At 39.3% G+C, this 19803-nt stretch overlaps 1 protein-coding gene across 10 annotated transcripts in view; it reads right to left on the bottom strand.

Annotated features, from left to right (window-relative positions):
- The window catches only part of ANKRD31 (ankyrin repeat domain 31), a 53967-nt gene that overhangs the window by 11710 nt on the left and 22454 nt on the right, over nucleotides 1–19803 (bottom strand). For 7 of the 10 annotated variants that reach the window (XR_014212103.1, XM_082191850.1, XM_082191852.1 and 4 more), the window contains 14 exons: nucleotides 19074–19256; nucleotides 17733–17875; nucleotides 15818–15962; nucleotides 14008–14066; nucleotides 11518–12838; nucleotides 8904–9140; nucleotides 7053–7244; nucleotides 6157–6299; nucleotides 4703–4862; nucleotides 4276–4388; nucleotides 3298–3385; nucleotides 2140–2236; nucleotides 834–1269; nucleotides 251–565 (listed from right to left, as the gene is read on the bottom strand). Coding sequence is in view for 9 of the 10 variants with exons in the window: in XM_082191850.1 (XP_082047976.1) it covers nucleotides 251–565; nucleotides 834–1269; nucleotides 2140–2236; nucleotides 3298–3385; nucleotides 4276–4388; nucleotides 4703–4862; nucleotides 6157–6299; nucleotides 7053–7244; nucleotides 8904–9140; nucleotides 11518–12838; nucleotides 14008–14066; nucleotides 15818–15962; nucleotides 17733–17875; nucleotides 19074–19256 (3632 nt within the window). In the remaining variant the exon portion in view is untranslated. The remainder of the gene's footprint in view (nucleotides 1–250; nucleotides 566–833; nucleotides 1270–2139; nucleotides 2237–3297; nucleotides 3386–4275; nucleotides 4389–4702; nucleotides 4863–6156; nucleotides 6300–7052; nucleotides 7245–8903; nucleotides 9141–11517; nucleotides 12839–14007; nucleotides 14067–15817; nucleotides 15963–17732; nucleotides 17876–19073; nucleotides 19257–19803) is intronic. The other 3 variants (XM_082191853.1, XM_082191857.1, XM_082191858.1) reach the window with 3 other exon arrangements.

The following is a 19803-nucleotide window of genomic DNA, read 5'->3' as shown; positions in this document are numbered from 1 at the left end:
AAAATCATTACAACGTTATTTAGGCATAATTTCCTCCTGACCTCACAATTCACTCCCCAACCATATTTGTATACCTGCAATGTCAGGTAACACTTCCTATATGAAAGCTTATGCCATAATAAATTTGTTAGCTTTAACGTGCCACAGGATTATTTGTTGCTTCTAATGATCAATTAGCTTTTGCTAAGATTGCGGTTTTTTAATACATTTAGCATTGATATTTACATTGCTTTGCAACTGAACAATCTACCTGTACTGTGAATTCTAGAACATCATCTCCGGACTTAATCTTTCCCAGTTTGAGCAGATCCAATAGCTGATTTTTCTTCCATCTGCTTGCTTTGAAGTTTAATTGTTTTTCAGAATTCTGACTGTTAGAACACTGAGAAGAACTTGGGCTGATTCTGCTTTGTGATAGCGCATGAGAAAATATCCCTGCAGGCTCTAAATTAGCATTAAGCGAGTGTCTATTTTTTGGGATGTTTTTCTGATGAGTAGCGAGATAGCTGTGTGTAGATTCTAATTCTGGTTGCATCTGCAAATCCTCACTTACATTTGAGTATTGCTGTGAAGACACATTAGAGAAAACATGTTGACTTTCAGTGGTTTGCTGAATAATAATAATATTATTATTGACAACAGTACTTTTAGCAGATGAACTATTTAGTGTACACTAAATTCTTGGGAATTTGGTTCTCTGTAGCGCCACTGATGTATGATCAATATATTCTATGTGTGTCTGTTGAATAAGGCAAACTACATGTTCTGAAGGCAATGTTGGCTGATCTATAGTATGGTTTATAGCATGATCTAACATACTTCAAATGTGTTACCTTTGTTAACTCCTCAGTGTTATATTCCTTGGGTTTGTTTTCAGGCGCTGTTTTTTGGGGACCAACTCCTTTTTGCTTTTTCTCTTTTCCATTCCCTCCTGACATATTCAGAGACCTGTTTGGATACTGGCTGGATTCTTGATCTAAATAAATACTGTCTGCGACCCAACTGTTTTCAAGGCCTATAGCTATATCAGAGGAGGGTGCTCTTCTTCCAGATGGATCATCTTCTGTGTTATTACGTTCACAAGAGCCATGTGTGCTTGGGACACATTTTGCTGAATGTGAAGCCTCCTTTTTTGCACTCTTATAATTTTGTATTTTCTGGCCTAGTTCTTTCTGCTTCTGTGCCATGAGCAAAAGACTCTTTTGTCTGGAAACAAGCTTTGCTATCTGTTCCCTTAGGGCTCCCTGTTTAAAAGATTCTGCAGAAGCTCTGAAATCAAATTTAAAAACAATTGAACAGTCAATTGAACTTCCATGAAAAATACATATTGTTTAAAATGAACCACCCATTCCATTCAAGAATATGGCTTGCCTCTAAGCATAATGATCAGATCCATCTATTTCCATTCCAGGTTAGTCTCATATGTGTTCATTCGTAAGTCCATCACATCTCTTTCTGCATTAATATGTAGATTTTTTTTAAAATGCAGATTTTTTTAAAAAAAGAATCTGCATTAAAATGTGTATTCCAAAACATACTTTCTCACAAATATATATGGCAAAATGTATTCTGTTCTAAAGTATACACATTTTGCATGCTTCTCCTTTTTGTTTTTAAATTGCACCACAATATTCAGAGATGTGCAAAATTAAAAAGAGTAACAGAGTTCAGATTCATGTATTAATCCAGGAGGTGGATCAGGTCAGTTTGTATCAAAATCTGCAAAGAACAAATTTCTCAAGCTTCCCTAATAATGAATCACAAAAATAATGAATAACAAAAGCTTTTTTAAACCACCCTAAATGAAGGTAGCAAACATTTTTTTAAAGGCAGAATCCTATTTTGAAATATTTTAGTCAGATTGATTTTTATTTAAAACAATACAAATAAATAAAAGCATAATTCTCACAACAGCTAAAAACAGATGCCAAAGCAGCACAAGATCTGTACTACTTTTTGTAGAACCAGGATTGATTTAACTTAATGGGAAGTATACAAGATTTAAAACTAATGAAGGGTCTGTGAATGTTGATAGCATACTATAATTTTGCTTGATTTCAAAGTAAAAAATAATAATTCCATGCTCTATTTTGTAAAAAAGAAAAGAAAAGAAAAACCTACAGTTTTTCTTCTGCCTACCTGTATTTCTTAGCAAGATCATCCCTTTCTGATTTCTGTTTGGCAAGTACAGCATTCAAAATGTTCTGTATCTGAGATAGATCTTGGATATATAGATCTGTTCAACATTTACAGATTTAATAAGTTAATAAACTAAACTGACATGCCTCCTTTTGATAATTTGTAACAGAGGCAATAAAAATGTGGCAGTTAAAACAATGTGACAGAGAAATCAGCTAGTATTGTCTACTCTTGAGCTTTTTAAAGCAAATTTCATTCTACAAATTGCTTTACAACGCTATACAGTTTTGTATGCAATACAAAATCCATGCCAATATCACAGAGAATATTAATTTATTTCTATTCTGTCCTTACACCCAAAGGAGCTGAGGACAGTAACTAATAAACTAGCAAAATCAAACAATTAAAAATGTTTTTTAACAATCCAATACAGTCGTACCTTGGATCCCAAATGCCTTGGTACTCGGACGTTTTGTTAACGTTCTTTGGAACCCGAACGTCTGATGGGGCTTCCACGGCTTCTGATTGGCTGCAGGAACTTCCTGCAGCCAATCAGAAGCCGCACTTTGGTTTCTGAATGTTTTAAAAGTCAAACAGACTTCCAGAATGGATTCCGTTCAACTTCCAAGGTACAACTGTACCTTCACAATTAAGCATTTCAAGGCTGGCAGGAACAGCATCCTTCAGTAGCTTTCAGTCATTAAACATCTGAGTGAACAGGAATATTTTTAAATACCTCCTAAATATTAAAATGAGGAAGGTCGATGGACCTCAATGAGGCAGGAACTGCCACCCTGTGCCAATGAGGCACCTCTTCTTAAGGAAAGCTGTCTTTAGGGACTATGCCCTTTGCTTCCTGTATCTCCATTAGAGTTATACACTGGATCCTGAACTGAATTGGGACAATTCAGGGCAACACAGGATTTGGATGGATCATATTGAGGCAGCTCCCAATTGCTCCAGTTCGAGTCCCAAGCTTCAGACGTTTGCTCCTGTTCAATGTAGTAGGTGCACCCGTTTTTACAATGGGAGTCTTTCCAGCATCTATGAACATGAATCCAAGACGCAACTTTGGAGTTACAAAAAAATTGTTACTCCAACATAACAATGAAACACACATTTAGCCAATCTTTCATGAGTTATACAATTTATCCACACCTGCATCTCTTTGGCTTCTTAATTCAAAGAGCAAAAGTCTATCTTGTTTCTCTTCTATATTCTGCAATACTTCGTTGATGGACTCGTGCTGTCAAATGCAAATCATTGTTCGCTTTATTAAAGACAGGCAGTCTGGAACTGAACTAAAACATGAGAACTTGGAAAGCGGCCAGGTATTTTACCTGAGCCAGCTGTGCTGGATGTATAGGTGCACACAACTTACAAAGAGAGAAAGGTGTACAGTGATTTACTGTTATGAAGGTTTGTGCTGCTACTGTCTGTAAAACATGTGGTCTGATCCAAAGAACCATCAGCAAAAAGCAAGCACCAGGGGAAGAGTTCATGACGTGCAATGATACATAGATTCTATAATACTTATGCTGGCAAAAACAACACAACTACAAGTGGAAGAGTAGTTTTGGAATAAGTTCCACTTTTTTGTGTAACACAGTAACATGAGGTGCAGAATATCCTTTGTGTAAGTGAAATACACCTTGTGCGTGCAGAAAGGCATTTTTTAAACCAGCTTTGCCTGGAACTCTTATCAGAAGCTGCTGCCTAGAAAGTCCTGATGCAGAGGAAAAGACTGTGCTTGGAACAGTCAGGAGCGAGTTGTTCTGCATCTCCCTGACTGGGTAATGGCTGCCAAAGGGGAAAGAAGGAGTCAGGTTATTCCTGCTCGCTTTTGGCACGGGCAGGGGTTGCTTTCATGGAATGGGAGATTTATTTAGGTTTTATTTCCTTTCTTTTAAATATGTTATTGAAATATTACTATTTAAATCTTGTGTAAGTTGTATCTTATTGTATTGTTTGGATTTTGTGTTTATAAGTTTTATGAGCTGCCTTTGGGGCCTTTTTGGCCAAAAGGTGAACAGAAACTCCACATAACACAAACATAATTCACGATTCAGCAACTTCATACATGCCACATTTGATGCTAACACATGGAAACAAAACTGCTCAACTATCTATACTCACTGTGTCACAGCTCTGTTTAGCTGAATTGAGCTGTGAAACCATGTTATCCTCTTCACAGGCACTGCAACTACTACGGATTTTTCTAGACCTAGAAGTGTGCAACTCTTTTTCGCCTAAATCAAGAAATAATGATTATAGTTTCAAAATAAGTTATGAATGTACCAAATCAACATAGTATCAGCTTGAGTACGCATATATTAAGTACGGGGGGGGGATCTGGTTGTGCACACGCACACGTGTGTATTTGCCATTTGATCCCTTCTTCTGAAAATCAAATCCACTTAAGACACACTAAAATGGAGAATTAATTACAATAGGACCAGGGTGCTGGAAAACAAGTACGGTAACTTCAAGAAGCTTATCGTGCTATTGGATGCCTTTTAAAAGGATAAAGGAAGTTGCAGTTAATATGAAGGAAGGGACATACCAAGCACATCAGTCATCTGATGAGCCTCTTTGGTCTCAGTAGCACCATAAGATTTAAGGAGTTCTTTCATTTTGTCACAGGTGGCTTCATCCAGGGCATTGTTCCCACAGTTGTCCATCTCATTTGGGTTTGCACCATGAAGTAGTAGACACTGTGCTGCCTGCAACACATTTCTTAATTATTCACTCCTATGGTCTAGTTACTATTTTTGTCATGTTCTTCTGCTCTTACAATTGTCCAGAGACTGGCCAAATGTTAAGATCAGAAACAGACATTCAGCTTCCTTTTTCCGATTTGTTTTAAAATTGTATTTATTTTATTTTACAACATTTATATACCACTTCAGGGTAATAAAACCTCATAACAGCTTACAAAAAAATTAAAACAATAACATTATAGTAAAAAAACCGTTTACAGCAAAAATGATGAGGGAATTAGAAGAAGAGGAAAGGATTTGTGATAGTCAATAAACTGGTACAAAGGGAGTAACTCCAAGAGATGCTGGGAAAATAAAAGAATCCAGAAGCAAAACCTAAGTTGGACTCTGTGTTTTGTCACTACCTACTCTATCAAAGGCTAAATGTAGAGACAGGCTTAGGGATGGATAAATCTGACAATTTCAGTTCTCCCATTTTCTCATTTTTTGAATACTATAGTCCACACTCCACACTCAGTTCTGCAGCAATTTATACTCCCCCCAAAAAAAGAAAACTTCATGAAAACTAGTCAGCATGTTAGTGCATATTTCTCCTGATAAACACATTTAAGTGTAGTATTGGCTTATACATATTCCAATACTATGCAAGCAGTTTCCTCAAGATAAAAATGTATATGATGTGTTCACTAATATATGCAATTTATATATTGTTTTCACTAATACATGTATTTTAAACAGACTTTCCACTAATATAAGCGTTTATGTACACATTGTTTGGTTGGGCAACTGTGTCACAAAATTCAGAGAAGTGATGAATTTAAAATGATAATCATGTTTCAGTTTCTGTATCAGTTTGCAAATTAGATAGCTCTCATTAAAATGCAAAAATACCAAGCAAACCTAATTTCTTCCCCATCCGTACCCAGGCCATAGACATCAAAAGCCCTTCAAACAAGGTGCTTTCTGTATCAGAGGCTGCTAATATTTTGGTGCCTGTGGGCGTACTTGTAAACCAGAGAAACTGAAGTTAGGCACTACATACATACATTGCAACCAAGTGCATACCACAACCTTGTCTATGGACTACAACAGAATGCTTCTGTCAAGGCGAGTTTCAATGAGGTGGAGGAGGCACAGTGTAATGAAGGGCTCTGCAGGCACCTGTGAACCCTATAGTTGTCATGTTGGCAAACCCTTTATTAATTCAAATAGGTCCATCTTAATTAGGATTTGAAACACGCTTTCAAGCTGGTAAACAGACGGTGGACGAGAGAGAGGCTGGTTAGCACTACATTACCTCAAAATGGTTGCCTGAAACAGCATTATGAATTGGAAAAACACCACCCAGGCTTTTACAATTCACATCAGCACCAGCTTTGAGCAGCTCTTCGATAATCTCAGTAAAGCCCTCATTGGAAGCTTCATGAATTGCTGTCCAGCCTAGTAAAACCAGAGTTAGATATGAGTCTGTAAGATGCATGAGCTTTTACCTAATGTTGCTGTTGTTGTTATCAAGATACCATTCATCATTCAAGGATCACAGGGTGGTTTATGTATAAAAACACAACAATACGTAGCATAATAACAAACTAAACAATGACCCTCACTCACAGTTTAATTTTTTAATTAGTCAAAAGCCTGGGTGAAGTGGGAAGTTTGAGCCTGGTGTCTAAAGATATTTGCACCCCACAAATGGGGAGCCACTGAAGAAAAGCCCACTTAATAATGTTGCCACATCTAATAATATGTAATAATTTTACTACATTGGCCTGGATCCAAATAACTGTACAGCTTGTTCCAGGTGCCCAAGAGGACTATGAATTTGAAAGGAGTTTTGAAGGTAGATTATGATCTGTTGTTCATAGAAAGCAATTCAAAGTCCCACCCAAATTTCTTTTTTCCAACTATAATAGCGCTTTAGATCCAGGCCACTTTACATATTTGCACACCTATTCATCTACTAGACATCTGTTTGAATACAGTGTGCGTGTGTCCATATGTATATATCAGTATATATATATGCTCCATGGAGCATAATATTAATCCTATAAAACCATGAAGAATCCTTATTTGGATGTTGCTGTTGGCAGTGAAGAAGAGAATTTGATAAGAGAGAGAGAGAGGGAGAGAGAGATGATTCTAGGGTCACAACATAGCAGAAAACATTTAAACTATAAATTAAGAATACCACACCTGCATTATCTTTCTGATTTACACATGCTCCAGATGCTATTAAAGATTTCACTAAAGACAAATCTCCTTTTTTGGCAGCCAAATGCAAACAAGTTTCTCCTTTGGCATTTGTTTTGTTTATTCTTGGTTTTATGGGGCACAGCAGCTGATTAGAAGATGCTTGTTTCTCCTTTTCACTAGAATGTGAAGAGTCTAAAGACATATTTTGCACTCATTAATAATTACATAAGGTATTTTGAGGGGCACTGCTACACCAAATGCTAGATGCTGGCCAATACTTTTTAAAGGAATACCACTTGCCAAAACATGCTTTCAAAGACACTGGTGTAAAATATTCACACATCAGTGCCAACATTAACAACCTTTTGAACTTCAGCTGTGTAAACCTAAAACAATTATGTCTCCTAAAGTTTACATAACATTAGTCTGTCTTCTTCAGTCTTCTGTTATCAGATAGCATCTATGCATATGTGTGTGTGTATATATATTTATGGCGTTCCGTGTGCGGCTCTGGCTCGCCAGAGCAGCGTTGTCACGCTGGCCACGTGACCCGGAAGTGTCTCCGGACAGCGCTGGCCCCCGGCCTCTTGAGTGAGATGGGCGCACAAACCCCAGAGTCTGTCAAGACTGGCCCGTTCGGGCAGGGGTACCTTTACCTTTACCTTATATATATTTATATATATATAATAACCATGAGTTCATATACAGTGGTACCTCGAGTTACATATGCTTCAGGTTACAGACTCCGCTAACCCAGAAATAGTACCTCGGGTTAAGAACTTTGCTTCAGGATGAGAACAGAAATCGTGCAGCATCGGCGCAGCAGCAGCAGGAGGCCCCATTAGCTAAAGTGGTGCTTCAGGTTAAGAACAGTTTCAGGTTAAGAACGGACCTCCGGAACGAATTAAGTACTTAACCTGAGGTACCACTGTAGCCTTATCATGTGTAGCTTACAGATAAAAAAATTTGGGGAGAAAATGGAGCAACGACTTAAAAGAGAATGAATCTAAGCAAGACACAAATGTAAATACTTCGTACCACAAATGTGGAGAAATAACTTTAGAAGACTTAACAGTATTTCAGAGTGATTTGTTTTATCCATTATAACTAATGATCCTTAGGAAGTTTAAGATAAAATGGAAACATCAAGAAGACTCCCACCCAACATACCTATGCTTATATGTAAAAGGTCAAGGAGATTCCACTTTCTAATATATGTGGGACATTCCATTAACTTAGAATCTTAAACTAGTGAAGGAAGAAAGGAAGGACCGTATGAGCTTTGAGTCAGGGCTGGCCCACCCCTGAGGCAAGCTGAGGCAGCCACCTCAGGCGGTAGAAGCCCAAGAGAAAGTGTCCCCATGGCTGCCCTGCCTTGGCAGGGACGTGGTGGCGGCAGCTCCCACCAAGATCTCATGAGATCTCATGCAGTCTGCAAGATTTTGTGAGAAGTTGCCGGAACCCACCACCATCATCTCCACTTCATGGATGCCACTGCACAACCCAGGTAAATGTGGCTGTGGTGGGAGCGACACCTTCCCATTTTGCCTCGGTGAAATGGGACATGTTGCCCCTGCTTTTATTCCTCTCCCAGCTGCGCCTCAGATATTCTTTTGGAGGCCAAGGTATGTCTGAACAATCTCAAAGTGATGGGAAATCTGACTCAATTCAGCCACAATATTCACTTCTGCAATGTTATTAACTGCTTACCTGAGGGGTGGTTAACCTCTTCTTATTTAGAGATTGCCAAACTACAATTCCCATCAACCCCAATCAGTACAGCCAATGGGATGTTGGGAGTTGTAGTTCAGCCACATCGAGACGGCCACAGGTTAACCATACCTGTCTTACCTAATGAATGTGGGATTTCCTGCTCCTCAGTCGAATTAAACTGTAAAGGAGTTGCACTATTGCTAGAACACAAATGTGCATTTTGACAATCCTCAATGGATATAGATTCCATTCTTTTACTTTGGATAGTTTCTAATTCATTTGACTGTAAAGATACATCTGGAGTATTGTTTGAATTTTCTTTATCATTCTTCTCACTGTAACATTTTCCAAGGATCTGAGTTTGTAGTGATTTATCTGTTGAATAAAAAAGTGCAGCGTCTCCATGAAGAATGTTAATGAAAATACCATAAAGTATATTATTACAGACATGATTAGTATGAGCTGCCTGCTGCTCCTGAAATATTCACCAAACTTTTTAAGATTCCACAGAAAATTATTACAAAATGCTTCTATAAAGATCTATTAACATTTCTATTGCTTACTCTGAAACAAAATATAGTGTAGCAATAGCTTGTTTCGTGCATCACATTAAGCTGTAGTTAATAAAACTATGGTTTAATGTGGCTGAGCAACATACTGGTGCCTACTGCTGGAATTGTGGATGCTTTACTCCTCCCCTGCTCCTGCTGGGAAACAAGGCATGTGCTGGCTTTTCATGCTACCCAAACCTGACCTCATGGCTTGTTTCTCTCCAAACTATGAGAAGAAACTAAACCTTGTTCTTGGCTTACTGTTCATGCTTTGTTTTGGGGAAACAAACCACAAGCCTGAGTTCAAATGACGTGACAAATCAGACCATGGCTTGTTTCCAGAAAGCATGGAGGCACAGGTGTGAAGCACCTGCATGCTGTTTGTTCATGTTAAACCCGTTGATTTTAACAATGATTTAATGTGAGGTGCGAACCAGGCAAACGTTTCATTGTGCTAATTTAGAATGCCATAATTTTGACTAAGGTGCTCAGTACTAAGCCATTTGGAGCCAACTGTTTTCACATGCAGTGGTAACCCTAATGTAGAGTAGGTTACTAATTTAACTCATTGCAGAAAATCATAAAAAAATTACTACCATATCTTACTACAAGAAATCTTATGAAGATGATCTGTGAAATGGACAGGAATTAGCCTCACCATGCTCGCAAGACTAATTGCCTTTAGGTTTCACAGGGGAACTTTACACTTTCTTTGAAAGCCATAAGTGCACCTATCAGCTATTTGGGGGTGGTAACTGGGGTACCTTTTGCCCCACAATCCCTTCTCACCAGCCAACAGTGCAATTTCTGCATTTTAAAGACTCTTTAAATACTCTTTTTCACTGTTGAATCAGGGATATATTTTAATTTCCTTCTTAGAAACTACTGTAATTTATGAATTATTAAAATAAATAAATGAAATACAGTGGTGCCCCGCAAGACGAATGCCTCGTAAGACGAAAAACTCGCTAGACGAAAGAGTTTTTCGTTTTTTGATGTGCTTCGCAAGATGAATTTCCCTATGGGCTTGCTTCGCAAGACGAAAATGTCTTGCAAGTTTGTTTCCTTTTTCGTAAAACCGTTAATACCAAGGGTGCATTGCTTGAAGAGGTGCAGTTGCGACTTGACTTCGAGGAGCAACTCATAGCACGCGGTGTGGTAGCCTTTTTTGAGGTTTTTGAAGACTTTACTGATTTTTGAAGCTTTTCCAAAACTTCTTTTACAGCCATTTGGTAAGTTAAATTTTTAAAACTTTTTGGGGGGTTTTTGGATTTTGGGTTGGGGTGTTTGGAATTCAAGGACTTGGTGTTGGGGAGGGGTTTGCAAGAATCTGGAAGCTTGTGTGGTTTTTTTCTGCATTTTTATGATTTTTTGTGACCATTGGGCCACTCTGCTGTTGTTTAAAAAAAATTCCGGGTTTCTGTCCTCCAAAGAACTGAGGGACATTTGCATGAAGTGGAAGGATGTGCAGGCTTTTGCACAGCGGCACCACCCTGACAAGCACGTGGCACATGACCTTGCGAACACTTTTGATACGAGGGTCATTGTCGCCTTTCAGGGAGGTGCTGAAAAGGCGGATGAAGCAGCAGACCATGGACAGGTTCTTCAGCAAGAAGCAAAGAGTGGAAGAGGAACCTTCTTCGAGTGGTCCCCCAGAGTCTTAGAAAATGTACTGTACACTTTGTTGATTTTTAAATGTTTTTCTGTCATGTTTAGAAACTTAATTTATTGTTCCTTCAATTTTTGAAATGCTCTTTACAGTATGTGTGACTTTAAAGAGCAGTTAATAAACTCTTGTTGTACCAAATTTGGCTTTTTGGACTTTTTTTGACCATAGGAACGTATTACGGTAATTGATTTTCAATGCATTCCTATGGGATTTCGTGCTTCACAAGACGAAAAATTCGCTAGACGAAAAAACTCGCAGAACGAATTAATTTTGTCTTGCGAGGCACCACTGTAATTAGATTAATTTGAATCCTTTTTACATGGCCCTTCAATTAATAATTTCAAGGGTTCAGATTATCAACAAATGATAAAAATATAATAAAACTTCCTCAATCAACAGTAAATAAAAAAGTTAATGCTGCACTAAAAATAATCACAATGGAAGTTAGACGTATGTCTATTTTTCTCTCTCCACCTCTCCTTTTGTATCATTGCATTTTCAGCAATCTCTCTATCTTCTCTGAATGGATTACCTTGGAATAGGTCTTTGTCCAGCATCTGTAAAGGGAGGACTGTGTTGTTCTCAGTCCTACTACCATTTCCTGTTCTCTCAAAGCAACATTTCCCAACATTTCCTTCTGCTCTTCCCATCATAATGCCCTCATGAACAGGAGGAGTTAAAAATCTTTGCTCACTGAAGCTGCAAGTGCTGGGACTTTCAGAAACACCAACTCTATTAATACTCTGTGAAATTGTTGAGGATAGTTCCATACAAACATGAACTGCTTGTTCATTACAGATTCCATCAGCTCTAGAGGTGTTTTCACCTGGGTTTTGGCCTGCATTTAAATTGTATTCTTCAGAAAGGACTGTACAATCTGAATCACTGTGAGGTTCAATTTCTTGCAACATTGAGATGGTTGGGATTTTTGACTCGGATGGGTTTTCTTCTAAACAGACAGATTCAGCTACAGATAAAGGCTCTTTCACACCCAGTTCATGCCCCAAACTATGGTTGTCCAGATTAATCTGATCTACAGAGTTTTCAGAATGCATATACTGGTCTAGTGATCTATTTTTCTCAGAAGCAAGAATAATGATGCCCTCTCTTACTGTCCAGACAAGCTTCTTTTCAGCAGTATGAAGGTTGTCATCTAAAGTAACTTTAAGAGTATTAGACCCTTTATTATGTTTCATTGCATACTGGCTTTCCTCCTGCAAAGGCAAACCGATGTCTTTGCATAAGAAGTGTGTAGAATCCAAATTAGATTCATTTACTACCTCAGTTTCAAAAGCAGATTCTTCTTCAACAGGATTCAGTGATGTGACAGTATGAGAATTAGTTGCTTGATCTTTTGTTGCTCCTGCCAGTTCAGTGCTTTTAAGAGCCTCTTTTCTTTCTGATGGACAGTCATCAATACTATTATTAGAGTCACTCTCTTGCTGAATTTCTGACCCCATTGCCATGTTACAGTCTTCTTCAGCTTCACAACTTCTGTTCGAATTATACTGGCGATACTCTGAAGATCCAACTGTTCTTTTTGAGACCAATGTAAGATCAGTTGCAGGACCATCCTGAATGTCCTTCCTCTGTCCATTTATTCTTCTTTTGTCACCTGATGCTCCCAAAGATGGTGGTCTTCCCCTGACTGACTGCTTTGCCTTTGAAACCAGACATGTACCTTCAAATGTTGTAGTGTTCACTAGTGAACAACTATTGCACATTTTGGAAGCATAATTTCTTTGTGAAGTCCTTTTTCTCTTACTTGGCTCTGACTTTACCCTCTGTAGCTTTAGTACCTTAGTATTTTCCTTAGATGTATGGCGAACTCTTTCACCTGAGCATGTTTTTGCCTGGAAAAGCAAAACAGTGATAATAGAACAGAAACAGAAATAATAGCCAGGATATATTTCCTAGTCCCCACCCAATATTTATTCACATGAATGGGTTTTGATAACAATAGGGAAGAGAAAAGATTGTGAATTACCACAGGACAATCAAAAATCAGTTCCACGCTATGTCAAATAAATGCCGTAGTGCTGCTGGATCAAGACAAAAGGGTTCAACTTTGTAGCCCTGTGGCAATTAGAGGACCCCATGCAGCTAGGGGACCCACAAGCAAGCTGAGGAGGCTTATTCCTTGGGAGAGGAAAGTAGGGCTATTGCTCACTTTAAATATACAGTGGTATTTCAGATTACAGACACTTCAGGTTACAGACACTTCAGGTTCCAGACTCCGCTAACCCAGAAATAGTACCTTGGGTTAAGAACTTTGCTTCAGGATGAGAACAGAAATTGTGCGGCGGTGGCGCAGCGGCAGCGGGAGGCCCCATTAGCTAAAGTGGTACCTCAGGTTAAGAACAGTTTCAGGTTAAGAACGGACTTCCAGAACGAATTAAGTTCTTAACCTGAGGTACCACTGTACAAGGTAGCCAAGGGTTTCCCCCGTTTTTGTTTTTTTTACCTTTTAAAGAGAGGCTTGCATAGCTCACCGCAGTGCAGATCTCTTGATGCCCATTCCCTCTGCCTAAATTTTCTAAAAAGGCCTTCCTAGAAGGGTTTCAGCTCCAGAAACTGTGGTTGGCTGCTTCCTTTAAGCCACACTTCTGGAACGGCTTCAGCACCATGCTGCCTCCAGAACTGAAGCTCTTCTAAGAAGTGTAGGCGGGGGCAATGGGTGGAGAGACACTCACGCTGATTTAAGTGGTTAGAACCCTTCCTTTCAAAGAGTAATAATAAAGAATTAAACAACCTTTGGCTGCCTCGTACATTTAAGGTAAGTGGCATCCCCAAGGAGAGCAGAGCAGCCGGGTCAGGGGGTGGGGTGAAGTGACAGAAAATACTCTCCAATTTGGCAGTGTCTCTGGTTCAATGCATTTGATATTACTAGTTAGAAACTAATTATTATGGTTAGGACCTTGAAGAGCACTTCAGAAAACCTCTGCATTAAAATACCTTGACTATTACTGGACTATTATATTTCACTACTCACTTGTATTGAAAATTCATTATTAACTTTTACCTTAGACTGGCTCTCAATTCTACTTTGGTCACTCACTGGGTCTTCTAAAACTCTTTCAGCTAAAAATACATTCAAGGAAGATATTTGGATCCGCTTTTTTAAGCCTGATTTTTAATGACACACAAAAACTGTTAGAAAAAGCCCTCTCCAAGTTTTCCTCTTAAAAATACATTTATAAAATTATGAATTAATGAGTGTGTGGTATTATTATTTTTTATGTGAAACAGCTGATAGCCTGTGTGACGTTGGGATAGAAATAGTAACTGACAGCTGAATGACCATGCAGGTCACTGATATGTGCTGTACACCAGTCACTTTCATTGCAAAAATGGAAGTAGGCTGGTCTCTGAGCTCTGTTCTTAAATATTGCATCAGCTGTCACCCAAAGGTTCTGTCAAACCTCTTCTTAAACAACAATAATTTCATTGTGGAAGAACTAAGTAGCACATGCACAATCTGGGTTGGTTCTTACACAACCTCTGATCAAAGGAGGCAACACAGCAAGAAACAGCAGAATGGGAAGAGACCCAGCAAATTAGTCTGGCTAAAAGATATAACTCTGTCCCACTGTAATTATCCTACCCTGGCTGAACTCTTCTGACATGGACATTTGTCATGCTCCCATAGCAGGAGGCTTCTGTGAAAGAGGACCCAGAGCCCTCTCTGAAGACTGTAACAGAGGAATAGACAGGATGTGATGACAGTGATGCTGAGCCCAGGTCCTTTGGCACTGGACATTGGCACAGCAAGACCAGAACTCAGAAGTGGAGATTAAGAATGAGCCACCTCCAAATCCTCATGCTGCCTCATGAAGCTCCAAGACAGGGCAATGACTATATGGCACAGTACCCATCTGAGAGGCAGGCTGCTCCTCATGAGTAGACCTGAACTGTGTTAGCTCAGATGACCAACAGCTGTACAAAGTGTGGAGCTCAGGATGTTATTGAATTAAAGCCCTCAGTCTTAAATATTCCCATGGCTTTGTTAAATTGCTGGCTGCCCCACTTCATTGCTGTTGCACAATGACCCTCACCATGCAAGATGACCTTTGTGACTCTCAGGCTTGGAAACTGCCTATTGGTAGCAATCCTATTTGTGGACATTCAAGACTCAGAAGGAGGGGAGTTTTGGGGGCTATTTGTCGAATGTGGATGCCATGTTTTGCTCTAGTGTTATCATTCTGCCAAACATTGCTGAGCTTTCAAAGAACAAATGAATCAAATGTGTCAGTTCTTCACACATTACAAAATTGCACAGATCAAAATAAAATGTTATAGCTGCTTCACACTTACAATGTATGATTCTAGCTACCTTCAACACACACACCAATTTCAGAACTTCATCATAGTTCAAGATTTGTTCAACAATTTTACATTAGTCTTTTTTACTCCATGAATATGAATTTGAGATCAGATTTTTATTTACCAAAAATTAGAAGTGCTACCCATATTTGGAGGAGCTGTGTGATACAGCTTGATGCTTGCCATAGAGCAACAAAATTCAAAGAAAACATTACTAGATTTTTAACATTAAAAATGCTAAGAAAGACATCTTGCTTCCACTGAAGTTTGCAAAAATGCATGTCCTATATATTGTAAAATTGACTGTATCACTTGACAGTAATTCCTGCTTAATTAATCCAAAACACAAATACTGTATACATACGTCATTTTGTTATATTCCAGTGCTCTGGTGAAGCTATGCTGACAAAGTCCTATCTGCATACAAAACAAATCTCAAATTTGGAGTAAAAATATTTCTTGTAGTTCCTTTGTGAATGAGTGTCAGTCTAAATAGAGCTCTTTCTTACCTGATGCTGACCTTCTTCTAGATTTAGCTATAAAACTTGCAAGTAGTTTCCTCATAGGCATGTCAGTTGCTTCTTCTAAAGCACTCTTCCCTCTCTCATTTTTGAGCAGCGGATCGGCTCCATACCAAAGTAGTAACTCTGCCACCTAGAGGTAAAGATGCTTCAACGTTTGTTCCTAATGCTTTCACTCTTTCCGTATCTCACTCATCATACAGAACAGCCACAGGTGTCGCTCCACAGCAACTAAAAGTCAAAGTCGCTGCTGCTCGTTGCAATTTTACATGTAGTTACAGATATAATATGAGCAAGTAGAACCCTGCAACAAAATGTTGCAGCTCATCCTCAGCCCCTAACGGAAATGGTTCTGTTTGGGACAGCCTGGAACAAGAGTGCTTATTAAACTTGATGAAGAGAGGAGGAAGTTTCAGCAAAAAACACACGGGCTTTTGTATCATCTTCATGAAACCTTCCTGCACTGCACTTATAATGTGAAAGGAGTTGGTTTTAGAGCCTGAGCACTTTATTACTATGTACTTGGGAGGGGGGTGTCCCTGAAGACTGACATTCTCAACATTCCATGGCTCTGGACACACTAAGCTTGTGCAGCATTCTGACTTGTTAGATCCCTAAAATCAAATGTAAACATCGTTGCCACTGTCAGCAAAAATCAAAAAAGGAGTGGTTACAACACTGTCATAAATAAACACACAACTTTTGTAAAATATGGTAGATTGTTTAAGAAATCTACAAATCAGAGGTGGTATTCCAAGTTTTACTCAGAGGACACCCACTGAAATGAATGAATATGACTAAGTTAGGTCAAGTAATTTCAGTGGGTTTATTCTGGATGAAACTCAGTTGAATACCACCTCAGAAGACTAATGGAATATGTAAGCTCTTTCAGAAGAGACAAACAGGATCAATTTAAATAAAAAAAATTCCTTCCAGTAGCACCTTAAAGACCAACTAAGTTAGTTCTTGGTATGAGCTTTCGTGTGCATGCACACTTCTTCAGATACACTGAAACAGAAGTTGCCAGATCCTTCTATATAGTGAGAAGGTGGGGAGGGGTATTACTCAGAAGGGTGGTGGGAATGGGAGATTGGCAGATAGCTGAGATGAGCCTGTTGCCGACTTTTTTTTTTTTTTTTTTGACTATGGCAGACCAACACGGCTACCTATCTGTAACAGGATCAATTTAGTCTATGTTTACATTCCACAGATGTCTTATTGAATGTCTAAAATAAATAACCCCCCAATCTTCTAAGTACAGTACAGCTAATTATAATAAAATTAGCAAAATACATGCAAAGAAGGAAGGAATGCCAATTGTGACAGGATAGGAAAGGAAAGGAAAGGAAAGGGCATTTCTTAAATATAATGAAGCGAACTAAAGACTCCCAGTACTTGGGAACAGCTTTAGACAGATAAGGACTCTCCACAGCTAAACAGATCTTCGGACAGAAATGATGGCAAATCTTGCAGAAGTTTTATTGCATACGAGAACTCTTGGACCTTCTCAAGCATTTGAAAAATCAAGACAAACAGTTATTTCTTTCTTTTTTCCACTAGATGGTGCAAGACAAGAGCTCAAAACAGGAGATAACAAAGCTTCATTATAACTACTTTCCATACCCAGAAATTATTTGGGGATGGGCTACCCTCTAATTTTTTTTTGCAGACAAACCAATACATATATAAAAACAAATGGACCAGGCCTCTAAATCTTTGTTTTCCCTATTTTAATCTCTGCCTCCTGGTCCTTGTCACATGGTTTTTCATGGTAGGCAGCTTCCACTGCAGCAGCACCCCAAAACAATAGCATCTGTACCTTTAAGAAGGAAAAACAATGGCTTCCCTTGTGGCTTTTTGTAGAAGATAAATTGCAACGTATTTTCAAATACAGAAGCATTACCTTATAGTGACCACCTTTAACTGCATCATGTAATGGTGTTATTTTTTCACTTCCTTTATAGTTAACATCAGCTCCTGCTTTTAAAAGCTCATTTGTTGTCCACCAAAATCCAGCCAGACTAGCGTCATGCAGTGGAGTCCAACCTGTGGCATCAAAAAAATACTTATTTTTTGTGTTCCTTTCTTAGAATTTAGGCCATATATTTTATAGGATTATTTTCTAATGACTTACATTTCCCTCTGTCCAGAAAACATTCCCCTCCTGGAGACTACGACTGGTTTTTGAGGATTTAGGTAGTGGAAAGGGAATGGAACACTAGCAACCTATTGTATATCTTAGAACTGCTACGGTGGCTAAAGGTGCCAACAGACAGTTAATTTTGTGAGAGACATTCAAGCACAGACCAAAAGGTCTATGCAAATAAAGTGAAGGAAGTTTTCTGGCCAGAGGGCCAAATCTTTATCTCCCCAACTGCGGACAGACTGAAGCTAACAGGTGGCTGGGGCCGCCCACCGTCAATGACCTGATCTCATAGTGATATCAGGTGATGCTTCCCTTTAAAGCCCTGATTATTAGGACTTCAGAGCAAACCATGGTGCTTTCGAACAGTGCTTTGTAAACATCCTAGCATTCAGACACCCCCTCCCACATTTCTCCTTCAAATTCCGGAGGTTTAAGGATAGGCAGGAGCTGCTGAAGGCAAATTTCCACATGCCCATCAGGAAAGTAATGAGAAAATGAACGGACCACACACTGTTAAGTAAGTTTAAAAGGTTTTACTTACAAAATCCAAAGGTATGATTCATGTGCTGATCCAAGCAGCAGCTAGGTGAACACAGGTAGAACACACTTGGACACACAATACAGACTATAGTTTCAAGTATGAGATCTGAGATTGCAGCAAGCTCAGACATGTCCTTCATGCTTTGGTACATGGCACAAAGAGGGTGAGGAAAGGAAAGAGAAGAAGCTTCATTTCCTCCCTCATCGGAGGTGGGGACATGACCTAGTTGAGTCTAGGAACACAGCTCTCTGATCTGAACCCCTTTATGTACTAAACAGAACTCATGCACAGTTATGTTTGGTTTCAATTTCCCAGAGTTTCCCCCTTTTCTCCTGGAATGAGCAGGAGATGATTCGTGTTAACTACCATTTCACAAAATGGTAGTTAACACAAATTACAGGCCCAGCCCTAAGCACTTACTTAAACAGTAAAACTAGCATATCACAGAACACATGATAAGTAAACATGCTTAGCATTAAGTTGTGCCTTGCTCAAGTTTATTATTACACATTATTATTTCATCATTGGATGAAATTAACATTGGAGATTCTGCTCACCGGCACAATCCTGAGTATTTACATTTCCACCAGCTTTTATCATTGCACGTAAACCATTTAGGTCATCTTCCACAGCAGCTCTGTGCAATAATGTCTGACCAAATCTGTCTCTTCTATTGATTTTGGATAGTGAAATGTAGTTATACGAGGAGTTAGAGGAACTGTTCCAAGTGGCTTGCCTCCCTGAGAAATATACACAAAACAAAAGGATGCAATAAGCAAAAAATATTGCGGGTTGCTTATTGTTGTCTAATCTAATTGTATTAGTTTGTTCCTGTCAATCATGGTTTAATGCAGAGCTTTCCAAACTGTAGGTTTGACATGTTAGTGTGTTGGCTGCAGGGCGTAGACATAGGCGCAGACTCCATGGGGCCTGAGGGGGCCCGAGCCCCCTCAAAAATTCGTTTGGGGGGCTCCGCCCCCCCAATAATCTCGGGCGCCCCTCCAGCAGAGCGCCACCGCCGCCCCTCCCCCAGCCCAAAATGCACAGGGTCGGGCTGCATGCCTCCTGCCCTCCCTCCCGAGCAAAAGCTCCACCCAATTTCCTTCGGAGCTGATTAATAGGCGCAGCACGCTCTCCCCTATTCGCTCACGAGGAGGCGGCGCCACTTTATCTGCATATTCATGAGCTTATTTATTATTCATGAGCTTTCCCGGGCCCCCCCCAATATTTTTTATAAGTCCGCGCCCCTGGGCGTAGATGTGCCATGCAAATGCTTACCGAACTCCT

Source organism: Podarcis vaucheri (assembly GCF_965113315.1).
Source record: "Podarcis vaucheri genome assembly, chromosome: 11".
Classification (NCBI taxonomy): Eukaryota; Metazoa; Chordata; class Lepidosauria; order Squamata; family Lacertidae; genus Podarcis; species Podarcis vaucheri.
This window is presented reverse-complemented; position numbering and strand designations above follow the sequence as displayed.